The sequence below is a fragment of the Kryptolebias marmoratus genome, linkage group LG18, assembly GCF_001649575.2.
Source record: "Kryptolebias marmoratus isolate JLee-2015 linkage group LG18, ASM164957v2, whole genome shotgun sequence".
Taxonomy (NCBI): domain Eukaryota; kingdom Metazoa; phylum Chordata; class Actinopteri; order Cyprinodontiformes; family Rivulidae; genus Kryptolebias; species Kryptolebias marmoratus.
Genome location: NC_051447.1, coordinates 17213794 through 17233449, shown reverse-complemented (window position 1 = coordinate 17233449; position 19656 = coordinate 17213794). Strand labels below are relative to the sequence as shown.

Here is a 19656-nt window from a genome sequence, read left to right as displayed (position 1 = left end):
CAAAAATGTTGTGTGTGTGTGTGTCACTTAAACATTTCATGAACCAATGAGCAGATTTTTAGGAAATTTAAAGGAATGTAAAAGGTTATAAATAGCAAAAAAAAGAGGAAAGGCATGACTTTAAACTAGGCAACATTGAGCATTTTTGGGTTGGAAATCAAGGCTAAATTTGGTCTAAAAATATATTTTAGACATTGAAGTCGGACAGGGATCTAGATTTAGATGAGATTACTAAAAGCACACAAGTATAATCAGTGTGGGACTCAAACTTGGGGTCTCTGGTTTTTTGAGAATGACTCAAATCTCACCAACGATTCACCCTCTCAACATGACGCTGCTAAAACTGAACTGTTGACAAACCGGCTAATGTGCTCTGAGCAGCTGTTTGATTAGCTAAGGCAGAATTATTCCTTTCTGAGCTTGGCTACAACTGATTCCTGTATCAGATTTAAACAAAATTTGATGCTTTGCGACCCAGCAAAAAAAAAAAAAAAAAAAAACGAGCTCGGGGACCGTAAATAACCCAGATCCCTGGTTTCACTTTGTGAACATCTGCAGCTCTTAGGAATGTCTTCAACGTGTGATGAAACCAAAATAAAAACTCAGGGATCATTGAAGTCTTAGGGATTATATCTTTTAAGAAACATAAATGTCTGAACAGATTTTCACAGCAGTTCAGAAAGGGTCAGTGTTTCCAAACCACAAAAAAACCAAAGACATCCATTTGGGATAACAAATGTCTGCTCCAAATCTCACCACAATCCTCTCAGCAGCTCTTCAGATGTTTCACTCAAGATAAAAGTAGCGACTAAAAGTTGTAGCTGTGAGTTTAACTCCAGTAAACTGTGGATTCAGAGCTGTGGAGCGTACAGAATATAATCTGTCTCTGCTTAGGCTTTGAAACGTGAAACTTTGGAAGCAATTTCTGCTGAAGTTTACAGCTTAATACCCCCAAAAAGAAAGTCTTCACTGTAAATATTTGACTGTGCTGATGCAAGAGCTGTAAAAGTTTCCGTTTTACTGCTTCAGTGCAATATTATGAGCTTTAATACAAAGCCATTTGCTGGTCCTTATCTGTACTGAGAGTGATTTGGCCTGACTTTATGCTTTGTGACTGCCAGACTCATAAAATGGAAAAAAAGAAATACAGACATGTCCTCTCCTTCAGCAACCAGTCCGGCTATTTTAGTGTAAAACACATCAGAAGTCTTACATATGAAAAAACATCCATCATTACTGATTTCAAAAGAAATAGGCCTAGCATTCCTTGAACAGTCAGAGTTTTAGACTGAGAGCATTTTATTTTGACAAATGGAGTTTAGCTGTTTTGGTCAAAACTTAAAAAATAAGGTTCTACCCAGAGTATGTGCTGTGAATGACTCTCAGCTACTACCACACCAAATTTTAGCTCAATATCTCTAATATTGACCTAATTATTGCCATTTTTGTGTCTTCTTAGGTTAATTTGCTGTTGCAGCCATCTTACATTGGGTTGACTTTAAAAGTTAATCAGTTATAGAAGTGCAAATAATGGTTATTTCCTGAAAGTTTCATAGAAATCCTTTCAGTGTTTTATGAGATACTTTAACAGAACTGACACATAAAAATATTATCAACCATTTCTATTGTTTGCTTTCCAGGTCACATTTCAGATTAATGATTAATTGTCATCTATGTGTTGTACAAAAGTCTCTGAAGAAGCAGATTATAAATCTCCGTTCGGTCCTACCTGACTCGAATGGCGGCCTGATGCAGGATTTCTCCATCACAGCTCCAGCTGCTGACGGCGCTCGTTTGGGCAGAGATTTTAGGATTAAAGCCCGTCGTCTTTAGATGTTCGCTCTGTTCCTCGGGCGAAGCGAGCTCGTGGCGTCGAGGCTGGAAACTGAACTTTCTCACCCGGTGGACCTCCACAAACGAGTGGTCAAACTGGAGGTTGGAGAAGTTTATTTTGTCATAAGAAATTTAAAAGCTCAGCATTTCTTTAAAGGAATGCATATCACCCACCACCTTTCTTTACAGTTTTTAAATAAGATAAGTTTACCTTGAGAAATTAGCATTTTAGTGTTTGAATAAACGTGGCTTCAGTTTATTTACATTGTGTCAAATGTAATATATGTTAAACATCGCATTAAGGACATCACTTAAAATGTGAACCAAGACAGAAAGGTTCAACCAGGTCTAAACGGTATTAATTAGAACTAAAAATCTGTTTGAAACATAAAAAATTAGCCTTGCGGGCAGCCAAGGACAAATCTCTGTTATCTGCTGGTCCTCAGTGTGTTTTGGGGATGACTCTCAGCTACTACCACACCGAATTTTAGCTCAATATCTGTAAAACTAGCAGAGTTTTAGCTGTTTCTGTGGCAACGGTCTTGAAATAAGTTGACTCCATCAGTTAATAAGTTCTTGATGTAAACCCAATGATTAAATTGAAATTTGTCCAGTTGTTTGAGATATTTTGCTATCTACATGACATCAAATACCTGAAGTGAACTCAATTTAACTTTAAAACACTAAAAATAACCCTAATATTGATGAAAAGCTGCTGTACAAATTATTTTTTTCTATTTCCATTTCCTCTTAGATCAGGTTCTGCTCTTCAACTTGGTCCACATTTATATTTTAACACTTTTCTATGATCATCTTTTAGTTTATTTTCTATTAAACAACTTTTTGTCTATCTCAATCATTGCCATCAGGCTCATTTTCAGTGAGGAAACGTGGACTTGGTTCTTTAGAGTGAAACGGCTCCTGACAACGGATGCAAAGCAAGCGACGGAAGAAGAAAAGGGGGTCGAATGACGCAGGGGTCCATGGAACTGTGTAAACTTCGCAAGAGTAAAGAGAAGAAAAGGGAGATGAAAAGAAATTATTTTGTCAAAAATCCCCTTTCATCTCTGCGAGCGGCTCCGTCTGCTGCACTTTTTTCTCCTACTTCACGGGGAGCCACTTTCTCTCTATTCTTTCCACCTCCTCCTTTTTTTTCTCCTTCCTTTCCTCGTCTTCTTTTCTCATCCTCAAAGCGGAGTGACAGCCATTTATTTCACATCAGGTATATTTTATGACTGCGGCCGCTTTGCATTCCTGCTGGACGGTTTGCTTAAAAAGCTTTCTGACAAGGCCATGAATACGCTTAGAGGCTCCTCACTCCTCTCTGCTTGGTTGGACGGACATGCTGATATCGACTCACCCAACTCGTAGGATTGATGTGTGATACACGTTATTTAGCAACAGCAGCCTTAAGGTAACGGTGAACTGCTAACATTAAAGCAACTGCAATCTTTAGTACGTAAAAAAAGCAAATGAGTCTGTTTTATATAATTTTTCTCCTTCAGAGATCTGACAGCTAAAGATGTGAGTCAAAATGAGGAAAGACAGCCATGCTAGCACGTGACACTACACTTGAATATGTGGAAAAAGGCACGTTCAATCTATATGCTAATCCTTACCATGTATGTTTTTGCAAGCGGTGGGGATCCGACAAAACTTTAAAGTTCATTCGGCGTCGTCTTTGAAACGTAACTTCAATAAAAAAGGGGTCAAACTCTGAAATCTCTGACAAACCACTGTCAGGGAATCAAAACTGATCTGCCACCTGGAGCTCGCCAAAGACTGGGCTCATAAGTCACCTGAGAGACCTATCATTGGATCAGCAAAATGAACACAATCAAGACTGGAAAGCTTTTAAACCATCTGCCACTGGGCTATGACTGTTACAGACTAGATTGTGACACAAAACTGCAACAAAGCAGGTGAGTTTTCAGTTGTGGCATACTTGCCAACTGTCCTGCATTTATCCCCCCCCCTGTCCCTTGTCCCGCATTTGGCCCTCACACGCCACACTTAGTATTTCTCATGCAAAACCCACCCCAAAAAAACACGCACATGGCCTTTTAGTCACTTTAACGCTATATTTATAGAGTTTTCAGATCCCTCTAGCATTTTTTTAAAGCGACTAGCGACAAATCTCGTGACTTTGGCGGCTAAATGTGAGAAAGCACTTATTCAGCAGCGTGTCGTAAGCCCCGCCCACTTCCCCGCCCACTGACAGCTGTGAATCTCCCAGCAGAGAGGAGACCTGCTCCACTGTGTGTCCACAGTGGCGCAAAAAGCTTCTAAACATATTTTGAGTGTTTTTTTTTACTCGTTTTTTGTCTTGCCACCGTTTATATTCCTCCCTCCTACAGCCTGATCAACATCACCAAATATGCAAATTAGGTGATGACATCATCTAACGACTTCTAGCAGCTCAAACTCCCACTCCAAGCTCAGATCAAAACTTGAGAGCCCTGATATGTGTTTAATTCCCATTAATTGATCAGAATTCAGACAAATCCTGTTGAATCTATGATGTTTGTGTGTATTTCTGGGAGTGATGTTTTAAAGACATGATCAGCTGATGAATAGATAAGCTGTGTCTGGCTAAACTTTTTATATATAACTGTATATATTTGGGCAGACAGACTTAAACACAGATAATGCAATACTTAAAATGTGAATGTGTGTGTGTGGTTGGGGGGTCACGCTATGTTGTCAAATGTTTTTGTGTTTGTGGCTTGCAAAACTGTATTCTTGGCCACGCACATTATTTAGTCACACGCATTTATGATTTAATCTATTGGAACGCACTTTTAAAATGAAGTTTGTAGGTTTGGATCAGCCTTTTAAAAGTTTTAATAATTATTTAACCTCTGCTTAGCTGGACCTGAAAGTTTGAGGCTTTAAAATTTTCTGAACATCTCTGGATCTCAAAACGGAAGAAATTCAAAAACCCAGTTCTATTCTAGCCTCCTAAAACAGTTAATGGTAAAAAAAACACAGTCAGGGTAGTTTGTGATTTCTCTACAAGCAGCATCTGCTTCACCTTCACTGAGTGTATTTACACACCGGCTGAAGGAGGAAGAAAATAAACAAAATGTCAGCTATTAGTTAGTAAATCTGTCTGTGATTGACGTCTATGGGAATCACAGACGTGTTGCTGCTCAACTGGCTGCAGTAAAACGCCACTATTATCAGAATTTCTTTATTTCAAATCTTTGCCTCTAAACTATAATTTGTCATATCTGAAAATTATGAAAGTGGACATAAAATAAATTGTATTTATTCTTTTCTTTTCCCAAAAGATCAGTGTTTGAACTCAAACCAGGAAGTCAGAGTTAGACAATAGTTTGTTACTGCAGCTGCTAATGAAAACTAATAATCGTGTATTTGTTGGTTATGCTGCACCAATGGGGCGTTATTCTGGTATGGATGGTTTTCCCACATGGCACATCCCTGCTGCGGCGACTACTGGTGCCTTTCCACATCAAATGGAGGTTATTTATGACACGTGGGAAGGCACAGGGGCGAGAGTGTTAAACTAAAGTGAGCCGTGGCGAGGAGTTTGAGCCGAGTCAGCAAAGCTAGTAAACTCAGCCTTTCTGTTTGTTTGTTCATGACTTAACACACCACGTTCTAAAGCAATGTTTTTTAGTGTTTCGGATATTGTTTGGGGATTTAAAAGGCTCTTTTCAATCTGGATTAATCTGCAAACCCAGTTTTAAACCCTACCTGGTCCTGCTTGTTGGTGTGTCGAAGAAGGTGTCTGAAGAAGTCCAGACGGGAGCACTTCCTGACCAGGATCAGGTCCGTGGTGCCGTCGGCGAGGTGAGCGAAGGGCGACAGGCCCTTTGGACACCGGGGACACGCGCAGCTCATGCTGGCCGAATTGATGGCGATGAATTCGCCCTGAACCGTTTTCCATCCTCTGCTGCTGTCTGAAATACAGAAGTGATGAAGAACACAAATTTATCAGTTTACAAACTGCTGGTAACCCTCCTGAAGCCACAGTTTAGGTTTGTTTCTATTCTTTTAGGTCTGGGTTTCAGTTCTTGGTGATGTTTTTCTCACTTTATGACACAAGCCCTTCATTAATTCTATTTACTGACTTATAAAAACTTATTTCACGCATCTGTCTGCTCTGCAAACTTAATGGAAACTCTTATTTTTGCCATTTTTATATGCAGGTTAGACCACGTGTTGTTTTTAAATTACAAATAAACCCACAAAAATTGTTAAAAGAACTATTCTAAGAATAAAATAAACCAAAACTGACCTGAATCTTGTGATCTAATTACATACAGATTGCTATATCTAAAAATTGACAAAAACATGTATAAAAATTTATAAGCAGCAGTTTTGAAAGCTTAAATTTGTTCCTTAATTTAGAGGACAGGATAGAAGTTTATCCTTCAGCAGTACAAAAATAAAAAAAAAATAAAAATGGCATTGCAGTAAATTTTAAAGAGTTGATTGAGTTCACTTGGGGAAAAAAGAAATTAAGAATTTGTTGATCAATAAGGACATTTATCACGAGTTCTAGTTCTAATAATATTTATGCACACAGAAGTTAAATAAAATGGCAAGTGAAAAATAAAAAACCGAACTGAACCAGTCGTTTTGATATCCGAGCTACACGATGTACATTTAATCCAGGAAAATCTGTAAATGTTTGGCTGTCAGATCTCAGCCGCCGTCAACCTAAATGCTTTTAAAACCTTAAACCGAATCACAGATGGAGACAAACCGAACGCTTTTATTTGAGCACACTCCAGACCAGAATTACTTGTTGATGCAGAGAAAAATGGAAAGTGTGCAGCAGAAATCCAGTTGTGCTGAGCAAGTCCTTTCACAAAACGAAGGGAGGAAAAAAAATACAAAAAAGAGACTTCATTCAAACTCCTGCAGCAAACTTATTTTTAAAATTCACTCCACTTCATCTTATATGGCCTCCGACCTTAAAAACCCAACAATGGCTACAACGCAGTTATTCTTACAGATTTAAGATTTGGTGTGGTAGTTGCCGAGAGTCATTCTCACCAAATAATTTGAGTGCAAACAGACTATTCTAAGGCTTTTTTTTAATCTTGGCATGCTGGTTAGCAGGCAATATGAATTCCTTGAAGGAATGCTAGATAAAGATTTAATAAAACAAAACCTACAGATTTTTTTCTGCTTTGTTTAGCTTTTAGCTCCTATTTTGCTCATTTTGGCAACTGTTTAGTTTTAGCTTTAGTATCTGCTTTGCCAATTTTAGCATCTGTTCTCCTTTCTGCTGCCTTTAGCTTTTAGCCACTCTTCCATGCTTTTAGCTTTCAGCTTGTTTTGCTAATTTTAGCTTGTGTGCTGCTCATTTGTTCTACTTGTTTGCACGCCTGTTCCCTTTTAGCTTCATCAGCACATTTCAGCGAAGTCATTAAGCACTCAGGATTTAGACTGATTTCTCCAGTTTGGGTAAAAGCTCACGAGGTGGACAGATGTGCGACGACTGCACTTCACAAATCACCGCCCCGTTCCTCGGAGATTAGCGGCTGTTTTTGCAAAGTCGAATCAAAGACGCGGCGCTTGGACCCGCGGGACTGCCTCCGCTCGTCAACAGGGTGCAAAAAGGGATCACACGCGTCCAAATTAGCTTTTATGAGCACCTCAGAGGGACAATTATGCGATCTGAGAAAGCAAAAACGATTCATTACCTTTTCATTTTGCAAAACAAACTTAAAGGTGATAACGCAAACCAATGATAAGCCCATCGAGGCGACATAAAAAACCAACAAATATTGTAATTGGGTAGCTGTGATTAAAGCTACTCCTTAAAAAAAAGACAAAAATCTAAACACAACACGACCAACTGTGGACCGTCGGCTGTGCATTAGGAGAATGTTTCCAAACGAGTATTTGTTTTTGCTGAGCAGACTGGCTCATTTGCAGAGAGGGAGTGTGTCGTGCCTCATTGATTTAGCAGTTGTCTGAGATTTCCCTCAGCAGAGAACAAAAAAAAAAAACAAAAACACAAAACAAACGGCAGCACCGGCGTGCAGCAACCCCCCTGACAGAGCTGGCAGAAGCAAAAAAAAAAAAAAAAAATCCTGATTAGTGGGAGGCTGTCACACAGAACACACACACACACACACACAGGTTCTGCTCACTGTCATATTTATCCAGCCAAATAAACACACACGCTATAGGAATCTGCAGCAAGGCGAAGATGGAAAATCTCAAATTTAACACTAATTAAAGAAAGAAACACACACATAAAGCTTCAGTGCATGCAGGAGTCTGTACTTTATTTCCCACCAGAGGTTTGTGCTGATGTGAGCGCTGCAGATAATAAAGCGTTTGGTCAAAGACAAACAAAAAGAAGAAGAAGAGGTCTTCGAATCTAAGCTGAGTGGGCAGAAAGGTTCTGGTTCTGTTGGGAAACGGGTGACTTTATCAAGCAGGGAATAATCTAATCATTAAGGAAAATTTAAAAGCCCGGCATTCCAGATTTCAAGGTTCTCTTATGGTGATGAGACAAGATATGTAGCCGTTTTGGTCAAACCTAAAAAATAACGTTACGTGACAGCTCATGCTCAGAGTATGTGCTGTGAACGACTGTCAGCTACTACCACGTCAAATCTTAGCTCAATATCTGTAAAACTGACTAATTTGGAGCCATTTTTGTGTTTTGCAAGGTCAGCTGGATGTGGCAGACATCTTAAATCGGCTTCAGAAGTTGCAGACGTACATCCGATGGTCATTTCCTGAAGGTTTCATAGAAATCTCTTCTGTGGTTTATCACATATTTTGCTAACAGAGTTCACTCCAAAGATCTTGTACAATCTCAGTGCTTGGGGATCAGTCTCAGCTACTACCATACCAAGTTTTAGCAAAATATCTGTAAAATAACTTAGTTTTTGTCTTTTTTTTTTGAAAAGTCAGTTGGCTTGAGGTAGCCATCTTGCATAGAGTTGACTCCAAAGGTAAATCAGTTGTAGGTGTGCATCCAATAAATACTTTCTGATAGTTTTATTACAATCTGCCCAGTGTTTTATTAGATATTTTGCTACAAACATTATTGCAGAAACATTTAGCTCTGAAGACGTTCCAGCAGGGCGCACGGTGNGGGGGGTTGTGCAATGTCACTAAAATCAGAGCATATTCTCTCATCAATACCTCATTAGGAATTTTCAACACACTGCAGGAAGAAAAGAAAAAACATGGAGTGAAAAATGACAAAGTTTGTGACGGATATAATGACTCCGTTATTTACACTCCATCCAACTCGAGTTTTTAATCTTCCCCCCCAAAAAATGGTGAAAAAATGCAAATCTTCCCAGTTTTATGTGATCAGCCATATGCAGAAAGTCGGCCTATGTCGGGTTTTTCTTTTCTTTTTGTTTTTTTTGTCTATAATCTCAAACTAAACCCTGTGAAAACGCTCATTTTTAACACCAGTTGTGTCAACATGGAGAGAGAAGCAGATAACAAGGTAGAGGAATGAGAAATAGGCTTCTCCTTGTAATTAACGAGGCATATTTTAAATAATGAACTCGTACCGTCACCAGGCTTCTCTTTCTCTCCTGACATCTCGTTGTGCTCGTCCTTTGAGTGCTGACAGACGCGGCACCTGAAATACCAGCGTAACCTTGTTTCACAATCATTAAAACATCACTGTAGCTGTAACGCACTCTTATGATTCATTAAACTCAAATACATTCAGCCCATTTTAAACTTAAATATTTACATTTTAGCACTTTTGTCAGCAGCTACAAAGGAGTCTTTTGGAGCAGATTCACATACGTTTTTATGCAAAAGAAGTTATATCATAGAATAATGGTTTTCAGATCCCATAACAAATGTAAATGATGTCTGTGTCGAGAATATCAAACAGCACAGCACTTAGTCAGGAGCTTTTTAAATGAGACTAAATGGGCTTTCAGGCCTCAGTGATTTAGCTTTTCATATAAGCTCTGGAAAATGCAATGCTCCTATTGAAGGCATCGGATGAGTTAAGGTTTAGTATAATACAGCTGAAAAGCTTTAATATCTGAGGCTTCATTTACCCAGATCGACATGGCTGCTTATCTCTGGGATGTCCCACGTTGTCCCCGGCAGGGAGGAAAGAGATGCTGCCTTCATACAGGTTATGACACAGAAAGGTTTTTATTCCTGTGACCAAAAAAAAACAAAACAAAAATCCCAAATGTTAGTGTTTTTATAAGTTAATGCAAATTATTCTCCAACAAGTTGGAAGTAACATGAAAATAGCATGTCTTGAAGGATGGCATTTTGCCCATTGTATAAAGATCTCAATCAATGTATTAACGCTTGAAGTATGTGTTGGGGACAGGGGTGGAAATTAGCACCCGCCACCGGCAAAATGCGGGTAAATATTTGAAGTGAATTTGATCAACAAACACGCCTCTGTGGCGGGTTGGCAATTTGAACAGAAAAGGTGTTATTTGTCCTCCTGACATATAGGGGGCAGCAATGTGCTCGAGTTGCAGCTGTTACGTTGAGCCGCGTTCCCCTATCAGATACAGTTCCCCCTGCGTCTCCGTGCCGCGTACGCGGCAAAAAGCGCGCGTTCATGTTCAACGCTCGTTACCGCCACGCTGTGCTCGCGCTGCAAGGGAACTACGGAGACCGTGAAAGGTCAAACAACTTGTTTTGGCGAAGTTAACCCACCGTTTTGCTAGTGCGATAGATAGATAGATAGACTCTGTTATGGACAATATAGACAACGTGTTGACAAAAACAATTAATAATTAAAATAAATAATGACTTATCTATTAACAGAATTGTTGGGGCAAATATTTCTCATTAAAAAAACAAAAAAACATCATTCTTTTAGGAATTAAATGTGCTAATAATATCATAATACAGAGGAATAAACACGGTTAAGGAGTTGTTGGTAAATTATTTTTGTCCCATGTTTTAGAGGGGGAACAGATTATTTCAGACAGCTGAAATATTTGGTTCCCACTGGTAACTTTTGCAATTTGCAGTTGCACCACAACTGCTTCCACTCACCTCGATCATCATCATCATATGAAATAACTTTTTGTCACAACATAAAATAGTGGCTGGTAAAATATTTGAGTGGCTGGTAAAAAAATTTGTCAAAATTTTTAATTTCCACCACTGGTTGGGGATGACTCTCAGCTACTACCACACCAAACTGTAGCTCAAATTCTGTAAAACTGACTGCCTTATAGCCTTTTTTCTGTTTGCTAACATTTGATTATCAGTTTAAAGTAGGTTGACTCCAAAGGTTAGTCAGTTAAGTTACCCAGATGTGCCTCTGATGTCTGTTGACAATAAATTTCATGAACCACTGGACAGATTTTAATGAAACTCAAAGTTTTGAAGTCAACTCTGTTTAAGGTGGTCGCCACAGCTTATCAACCTTAGCAAACAGAAACATGGCTCCAACTCGGTCAGTTTTACAGACACGGAGCTACTGTTTTGTGTTTCAGTAACTAAGAGGCATCCTGCATGTTTTCCTTGTTTCCATGCTCCAACACACCTGATTCAGAGGTTAAATCACCTCTTCATGTTCTGCAGAAGCCTGTTAATCACCCATTGAGTCAAATCAGGCGTGTTGGAGCAGAGGAACAAGTAAAACATGCAGGATGGTGGCTCTCCAGGACCAGGGTTGCCTACCCCTGACCCAAGACATACTCATGGCTTTAAAAACTTTGAATCTGCAGCGATCTGCTGGGGCTCACTGTTGGAGCCCCCGTAAGACAATCTGCTCTGATTGGTTAACTGATTTCTCAAACATAAAAGACACGCGCTGCTCCTCTTCTGAAGTGTGCCAAACCAGCCAGCGGGCAGCCGTTATGCAGTCATGCCACACGGGGACACAAACCCAGAAAGAATTTGGGTTTCGTCGTGATTCTGCTGGCACGAAAAGTTCGATATAAAACAGACTGAATAATATTAGTTTGCTGCGCAGGGTGTTTTGGGATCAATTCTGTTTCTTTGTTAATGTGGAAGACTTAAATAACTTAGAAACAAGTAAATTAGCAAGATTTATCCTTGAGCACTTTAAAAAATGTGACCCTATTTAATTTGAAGCTAGGATTAAGTTAATGTTTTGATTTTTTTTTTTCACACATGCTTTTAAAGTGTGGCTCTGAATTATTCTCCTCTGCTCGGCTGGCCTCAGGTTTTATTTTTAAGTCTGATTTCCTATCTTGCATTTTTCAGAACACTTTATGAGTTTAAGTATTTATGTGTAGTCTCGCTGGGTGAGCCTGTTGATCTCGGTGGAGATGGAGCAGAAGCACCGATTTCCACAGGCCGGAGGCTGTTAGATTTATACGTTTAATCCTCCAAAGTCTGCATCCAGAGGAAACCTAAAGTTACGCTGTCATAAAACAAAACCATGTGAGATCAGTAACCCCTAAAGATGACTAGAGAAAAAAATCAGTACGAATGCCGAGTGCTGAATGACTTTGCTGAATCTGGAATTGAGTTGTTAAAGCTAAAGGATGCAGGACGCTAGCTGACAGAAACAAAATTCAGCATCAGCATTCACATTATTGTTTCAACAAGTTTAGAAAACGCTCGCCAACGTACCTGACAGGTCATATCTGGCAGGACCGAGCCACCTCTTCCTTTCACTCTCTGCCTGTAAATCTCCATAGAAGCCATACCCGAGCAGGGAGATGGAGTATCTGAGGAAGACATCTTTTTGGTGAACAGAACATACGTCCATCGGCTGGGAATCACCTGTTAGGACACACAAGTGATACAACTTACCCCCTTGGTGACTTCAGTTTGCAGCACAGATAAATCTAAAACGGGTTGCCGCAATGATCGTTCAGAGGTTCTCTTTTGTTTCACACACAACAAGAACGTCAGATGCAGAAAGTTCGAAAACTGAGATAAGACGTGCTGGGACTTCTTATTCACGACTTCCACTCACCCACAACGATGTGTAAGGCGGAGGTAATGGGATCATTTGTTCCCACAGTGGCAAAGCAGACACAATCAGTTGACCCTGTTGGTAAAAAGACACAAAAAGAAGAAATATTAGCAACAATATGACTCTGAACGTTATTGTTCAGCTGTGTCAGATGGGTTTATCTGTAAACATCAGGGGTCTCCAATCCTGGTCCTTGAGGGCCACTATCCTGCATGTTTTCCTTGTTTCCCTGCTCCAACACACCTGATTCAGTGGTTAAATCACCTCTTCATGTTCTGCAGAAGCCTGTTAATCACCCATTGATTCAGATCAGGTGTGTTGCAGCAGAGGAACAAGTAAAACATGCAGGATGGTGGCCCAAAGAGGACCAGGATTGGAGACCCCTGGTATACATCAAGGCTGGTTTGGCCAGTTGACCTGTTTTAGTTCCCATTATTCATATTTCTCCTGTTTTCCTTCATCTCTGTAGGACGGATCCACTGTCTGCAGATCTAAAGATGTCATTGTGGTCTTTGTGAACAATCATAATAAACACAGAAGAAACAAAACTAGCATTTCTTGAAGGAATGCATATAAGTTTAAATGGAAAAACTGTTAGCATTTGGAGCAGGTGTTGGGTTTGACTCTCACCTACTAAACAAACATAATTTGAGTTAAACGTCTGTGAAACTGACTGAGTTAAAGCCATTTTCGTGTTGGCTTATGTTGATTAGCTGTGGTGTCCATCTTGAATGAGGTTAACCCCAAAGGTTGAGTTGTAGATGTACACCCAATGATTACTTGGAGAGTTTAATTAAAATGTGTCCAGTGGATCATGAGATATTCTGCAAACAGACACGATGGCAGATGATAACACAATAATGCTGTATTTGTCGGCCGAATACAGAAGCTTGTGTCATTTCGTGTGTTCTTGGAAGAATCTTTTAAGACCGCTTAATGCTTGTTTAGATGACACCGCTTTAGTGATTTCCGTTTACTTCCGACAATTGTGAACACGTTTTCATGATGTCTAACCTGGCAAACAGGAAAATTTTTTACATGCTGGAGGAGCTGATTGAGCTTTTTAAATCCATTTTTAAGACCCTACATTCCCCGCGGAGCCCTGTCAAATACACAGCAGGAATATCAGCAGTGCATAATAATGTGCCTCGCTGAGACATGAAAGGTACATTATCCTGACTCCAATGCCACTGTACCTAGCTTTTAGACTGTACAGACAGAAAGACGCAGCAGATGGAGAGATAAAAACAGACACGCAGTGCTTGTTAGGCCTCCTTCGCACTGAACGACAGCCCTCTGAAATGCATCACAACCTACACAACTAATTTAAATGTTGGTTGGACTGCAGCAAATTTGGAAAACCTCCTTCAATGTCAAGGCAACCGTGATGCTGCTAGTGATGCAAGGGGGCCAAAATTAAAAATTTGGTTCTAGCCAAGGGCCAATCACGATCAATATTTATTAAAAAACTACATAAATTAATTGGTTTTAGATGTATTATGTCAAATCATTCATATAGAAATATCAATTACCTTTTCCCAGTTACAGATTATACAGAATTTAGAGCAAACAGACTTTAATGAACACAGACAAATAGATCAAACTTCAAAAAGCACATCATTAGCAGTCATTTCTTACACCTCACTCAGCTTTTAAATGAATTTTTAAACATTAAAACAGACAAAAACCTGATCATACAGAAATTAAAACTATATATTGTTGGCTTCTAAGTCACTGTCAGAGAAAACTTCACTAATTAAGCTCAGTTTTTTTTAAGCAAAATAAGAATCAGAGACTCGATCTGAACCAGACTAGAGGGCCGGATGAAATGTTACAGAGGGCCAGATCTGGCCCGCGGGCCTTGAGTTTGACATGTGTATGCTAGACTCCTAATGCTCACCAAATAGGTTTTCTGTGTCCCTGCGATGTTCTCCTGATGTCACAGCACCAGCTGTGAGAACTTTTGTCATTTGAGCCTGTCGAGACGTTCAAATTCTTGTAACTTGTTTCGTACTGCAGCGAGTTGTAAACGAAAGGAGAGCAGCGGGGCAAAATGTTATTTAGTTTGTTTCTAAACTATCCAAACAACTAAGCAAATGCCAAAAAGGTCCAATAACTGCAGATAATTCATCAGCTTGAAAGTTTTGTCTCAACTGAGGAGTTACATTTCTGTATGAAGATCATACTTCCTAAGAAAGACTCTTCTTCTTTGGGCTTTTCTGCTGCGTATCAGTATTTATTTTTGTTTTTAGTAGTGGTGCTGACTGTTTAGGAGGAGAACTGCAATGAGGTGCCTCAAGTCGGAAGTGGGTATAAAGTTTTTGCATTTTGCACAGTCCATGTGATGTGCATCAGTATGATTCAGCCTTGAGCGTGGCTTGGTATATATTGGCACATTGCAGCCACATTGTGAAAGCACAGCAGTAACTACTGAGAGCATCACGAGCATGGTATGGTCATGATTTAGCTGTAAATTAGGCATGAGGCCAGTGTGGCCTGTCCTGCTTTAAATTCTCGATGATCAGGCTACATGGTTGCATGTGGGCCCCACATCATGGATACAACATGCTGTGACTATAATAATGAACCACCACAACCATTACAGTGGTTTGGAGCATCCTCAAAACCATCATGGAGCTATTATGCTCTATCATGCATAATTAGGAGCCCACTGCGTTCTTAATGTGTCTGAAGATCCTGCAAAAACCATCAACATTGCTGCTGATTTTTTTCTTTTTCTTTGGTTCAATTTTTTTTAAATTTGTAGCAGAGTTGTCATTCAGTGTGAAGAGGGTCTTAGAAACGGATAAATGTTGATGGAAAATATTGGCAATGTAACTGGGAAGGAATATCTTCTGAACTTTTAGTAGTGGAACTAAAACCTTTTCAAGAAAAAGCTCATGTTTCTTTTATTACCTGTATATTTAAAAAAAAATCCCTGTACCAAGTTGCTGCTTGGCTACAAACAAACTCCCAAAGCATCCTCATGAGATTTCAGCTGCGCCTTTTATATGCTACATTTCCAATTTCCCAAGAGAAAGTCAAAGAAACATAACATACTCCATTTATTCTATGCAAATGTTTAATAAATGGGAACTTTTTCTGCAGTTTCTCTGCAATAAGGACCAGTACAATAGGTTTTTGCTAGTCTTAACAAAGTAGTAGTTACTTGTGACATGAAAGGTTTGGTGACATGCAAAATTAGGTGTCTTTCAAAGCTGCAACCACGAAAGCCAAACTTAGCTGAATGATTTTATGAGAGAGACTGCAGTCATGAAGTTAACTAATCTCGTCGCCCTTGGCTCTGGGCTCTAATCAGCGCTCTTCAGCCAACAAATGAAGGATAAGAGGCATTCCCCGCCTTGTGAGAAATGTTGAGTTTGATATTAAATCTTTCAACTTGAGAGGTAATAAGGCTCTATCTCTCGCTCTCTGCGCCCTCATGGAGTAATTTTAAACCTATCTGCCCAACTTTGATCATCTTCAAGTGGTAATATGGAGCTACTGCCGCTGATAAAAGACGGAGTGAGAGTGGAGGGAAGAGAGAGAAATCTAACTAGTAATGTTTTGAGCTGGATCACAGAAGCGTGACAGGGGAGGCCTGAGCCTGTCATTCAGAGACGGACAGACAGATAAGTCAGAAGATGAGCTCCCTCTTTTGCCATCTTGAGCTTTCTATGAATATCACTTATCTGGCCTTTGCTTCCTCTGAGCTTCATAATCACATCTGAACACTTTGCTGCCGACAGCCCTGCAATGCCTGTTTTTTCTTTCTCCATGCTGGATGTAATAATGGTGACATTAAGCCACAGTTTTATTCTTCTAAAGCTACTCTGTACAAGCCAAGTCCCTTTGAAAGAGTACAACTGGTGCACATGATGTTCAGCCCTCAGATGCTTGATGTTTTATTCCCCTTAAGTTACTCGAGCTCTGTAGCCTGTTGACATACTCAGAGGAGAGAACTGTCACAATCCTCAGCTGAGCAGCTCTGGTTTTTATCTGCATTTCCCCTAAAAATGTCTCACCAGTAAGATCATCCTTATCACTTCAGCTATGAAATCTGTGCTTTTTAGTTTTGCTCCAAAAAGATATTTTTGCTGCGTGATTCCTCAGGAACATAAATGAATTTATGGCTCCACTTGTGACAGTTTCTTTTTACTACGGCACAAAACACTTCTTGAAAAGGCACTTAAGGGATCTAAGATTTTCATTAATGAAGACTTCACGGAGGCAGTAAGGAAAAGGAGGGCGGAACTAATGCCGGACTTTAAAGCAGCACGTCAAAGAGGGGACATTGCTTACTTACGTTATGATAAGTTGATCACCCATCCTCGCACTAGTACCCCTATATAATCTAACAATGTATGACAGACAACCAGACACAGCTGACGTCCACCTCTGAAAGACAAACATGCAACAGATTGCGGCCTACGAGGATATAGAGCTACCTGTATTCCAACACAGAAACTATCATCAGCAAGATTTTGAAAATGACATTGATCCTGATAACAACTTCTATAATGTCATTAATGACAGTTGTCACTATTACAGCGATGATCAGTTCAACAATAGGATTAAAACAGAACAAAAGCTGTCAATAATTCACTTTAATAGTAGAAGCCTTCATGCAAATTTTGACAGCATCAAACAGTACCTTCAGCAACTTTCACAGACCTTCAATATTATTGCCTTATCAGAAACTTGGCTCATTAATGACAAGGACATAGACTTTGAAATCAATGGTTACGAAATGGTTTGTAAGAACAGAGAAAACAAAAATGGAGGAGGAGTAGCTTTATTTGTTGATAAGAAGATTAATTATAAGCTGATTGAAACAATGTCAACTGTCATGGACAACATGTTTGAATGTGTGACTATAGAAATAATCGTGGAAAAAAAGAAAAATGTCTTAGTTAGTTGCATTTATAGAACCCCTGGATCAAATATTGAAGTACTCAACAACTGGATAGAAGAACATTTTTTAACAATTAGTCAAAAAATAACATTTTTTTGTGGGGATTTCAACATTGACCTTCTTAATCCAAACAAACATAGAATGACTGAAGAATTTATTAACACCATGTTCAGTCTAAGCCTGTATCCTAAAATCACCAGGCCCAGTCGCATTACATCGCACTGCGCTACCTTAATTGATAATATTTTTACAAATGTTCTGGAACATAATTTAATCAGTGGATTATTAATGAATGATATAACTGATCACTTACCAGTATTCATAGTCTATGACTGTAAGGGCAAAAAAGACGATCAAAAAATAGAGACGCATTACAGACGGGTTACGTCTGAAGAGACATTAAAAGCTCTAGAAGCTGAGTTTTTGGCCTATGATTGGAGATTAATATATGGAATGAATGATNTATCTTCTTTTTATACTTGTATCATGTTCGAATAAATTTTTTATTATTATTATTATTTTATTATTATTAAATAAGCAGATATTCCAACAAAAATGCGGTAATACCCATGATATGCCAGTAGGTGGCAATGTCATCAGCGTTAATGACATTAAAACAGAAGAAGCATTCTGAACATAGTTAAAACTTCTCAAAAAAAAAACAGCTAGTTTTTTTTCTTTGGTTGTGTTGAAAACAAAAATTAATAATTTGGAGAAATTTGTGAAAAATTTCAAAGTTCAATAATGTTAGTTCTAGGCAAAGCTTTAATGACTTATAATTTCTACAAAATCAAAGTTTGTCAAATACACAAGAAAATATTCGATATTGAAGCCTGTTGTCATTACGCTTGCACAGGTTTTTTGCCCCATTTTTTTAATGCATCATTTGCACTTGCTATCTGCTCCATCTCAGCATTCTACTCGAAAAAGCTGTTGTTGCAAATAAACCCATCCAGTTTAGCAGATGTGAGCAATATGCCTTTTTATTGCTTCACAATCGCTGAACAATCTAAATTTACCCACCACTACAAACAAAGCAGGCACAAAGGAAACGGAGATAAATTATTACATTTTTACTGTAAATGAATAAGTGATATTTTGTGCTTTCTTGATTATAGCTGCAGCCTCTTATGTTTATGATGAATTCAAATTTTTGCCCTTGGTTTTTAATTTGGACCAAGGAATGCCGCCNNCCCCCCCCCGACAGAGAGGTTTGGAACTTCCCTTGGTCTCATTACAGCTTCCATTACTAGATTTATTGAACTATTTCACAGTTTATTTGCAGAATGTCTGCCTGCCACTCACTAAAAAAGATTAATGATTTTCCTGACATCCCTGCCCACTTTTTATACAGGCAGCTGTGTCAGATGAGTTTATCTGTATACATCAGGGGTGTCCAATCCTGGTCCTCAAGGGCCACTATCCTGCATGTTTTCCTTGTTTCTCTGCTCCAACACACCTGACTCAGAGGTTAAATCACCTCTTCGTGTTCTGCAGAAGCCTGTTAATCACCCATTGATTCAAACCAGGCGTGTTGGAGCAGAGGAATAAGTAAAACATGGAGGATGGTGGCCCAAAGAGGACCAGGATTGGAGACCACTGAACTAAACCTTCAGTTGGTAAGGACTGAAGCCGTCATTGTCTAATAAATTCACAATAACTTTTGAGATTGTGTCAATAAACAAATGATGATGATTATATCCTGCCTCCTGTTGTGTGGCACACCTGATAAACCGTGACTCTGAGTGCTGTTTAGAAAATAAGATTAGGAACATGTGAAAATGGGCTGTGGCCTGAATAACATTAATTTTGATGCTGACATTAATTTATTCATTAGTTGCATGATTATTGTTCGTAAGCATTGATTTTCTTGACTTAGTTGAGACAAACGTCTGCAGTTTTTGCGCTGTACAGTTATTTCTTTTTTTCTTTGTTTTTTTTTTACATTTTTTTTTTACAACAACTTCTTCTGAGTTGAAGTTTTGAGGAATGTTTGGCCCTG

General features: G+C 39.1%; 1 protein-coding gene across 4 annotated transcripts in view; it reads right to left on the bottom strand.

Moving 5' to 3' along the window:
• The window catches only part of cerk (ceramide kinase), a 48933-nt gene that overhangs the window by 2341 nt on the left and 26936 nt on the right, over positions 1-19656 (bottom strand). For all 4 annotated transcript variants that reach the window (XM_037981309.1, XM_037981308.1, XM_037981310.1 and 1 more), the window contains 6 exons: positions 12740-12814; positions 12391-12543; positions 9867-9972; positions 9360-9430; positions 5554-5759; positions 1730-1929 (listed from right to left, as the gene is read on the bottom strand). In XM_037981309.1, the coding sequence (XP_037837237.1) occupies positions 1730-1929; positions 5554-5759; positions 9360-9430; positions 9867-9972; positions 12391-12543; positions 12740-12814 (811 nt within the window). The remainder of the gene's footprint in view (positions 1-1729; positions 1930-5553; positions 5760-9359; positions 9431-9866; positions 9973-12390; positions 12544-12739; positions 12815-19656) is intronic.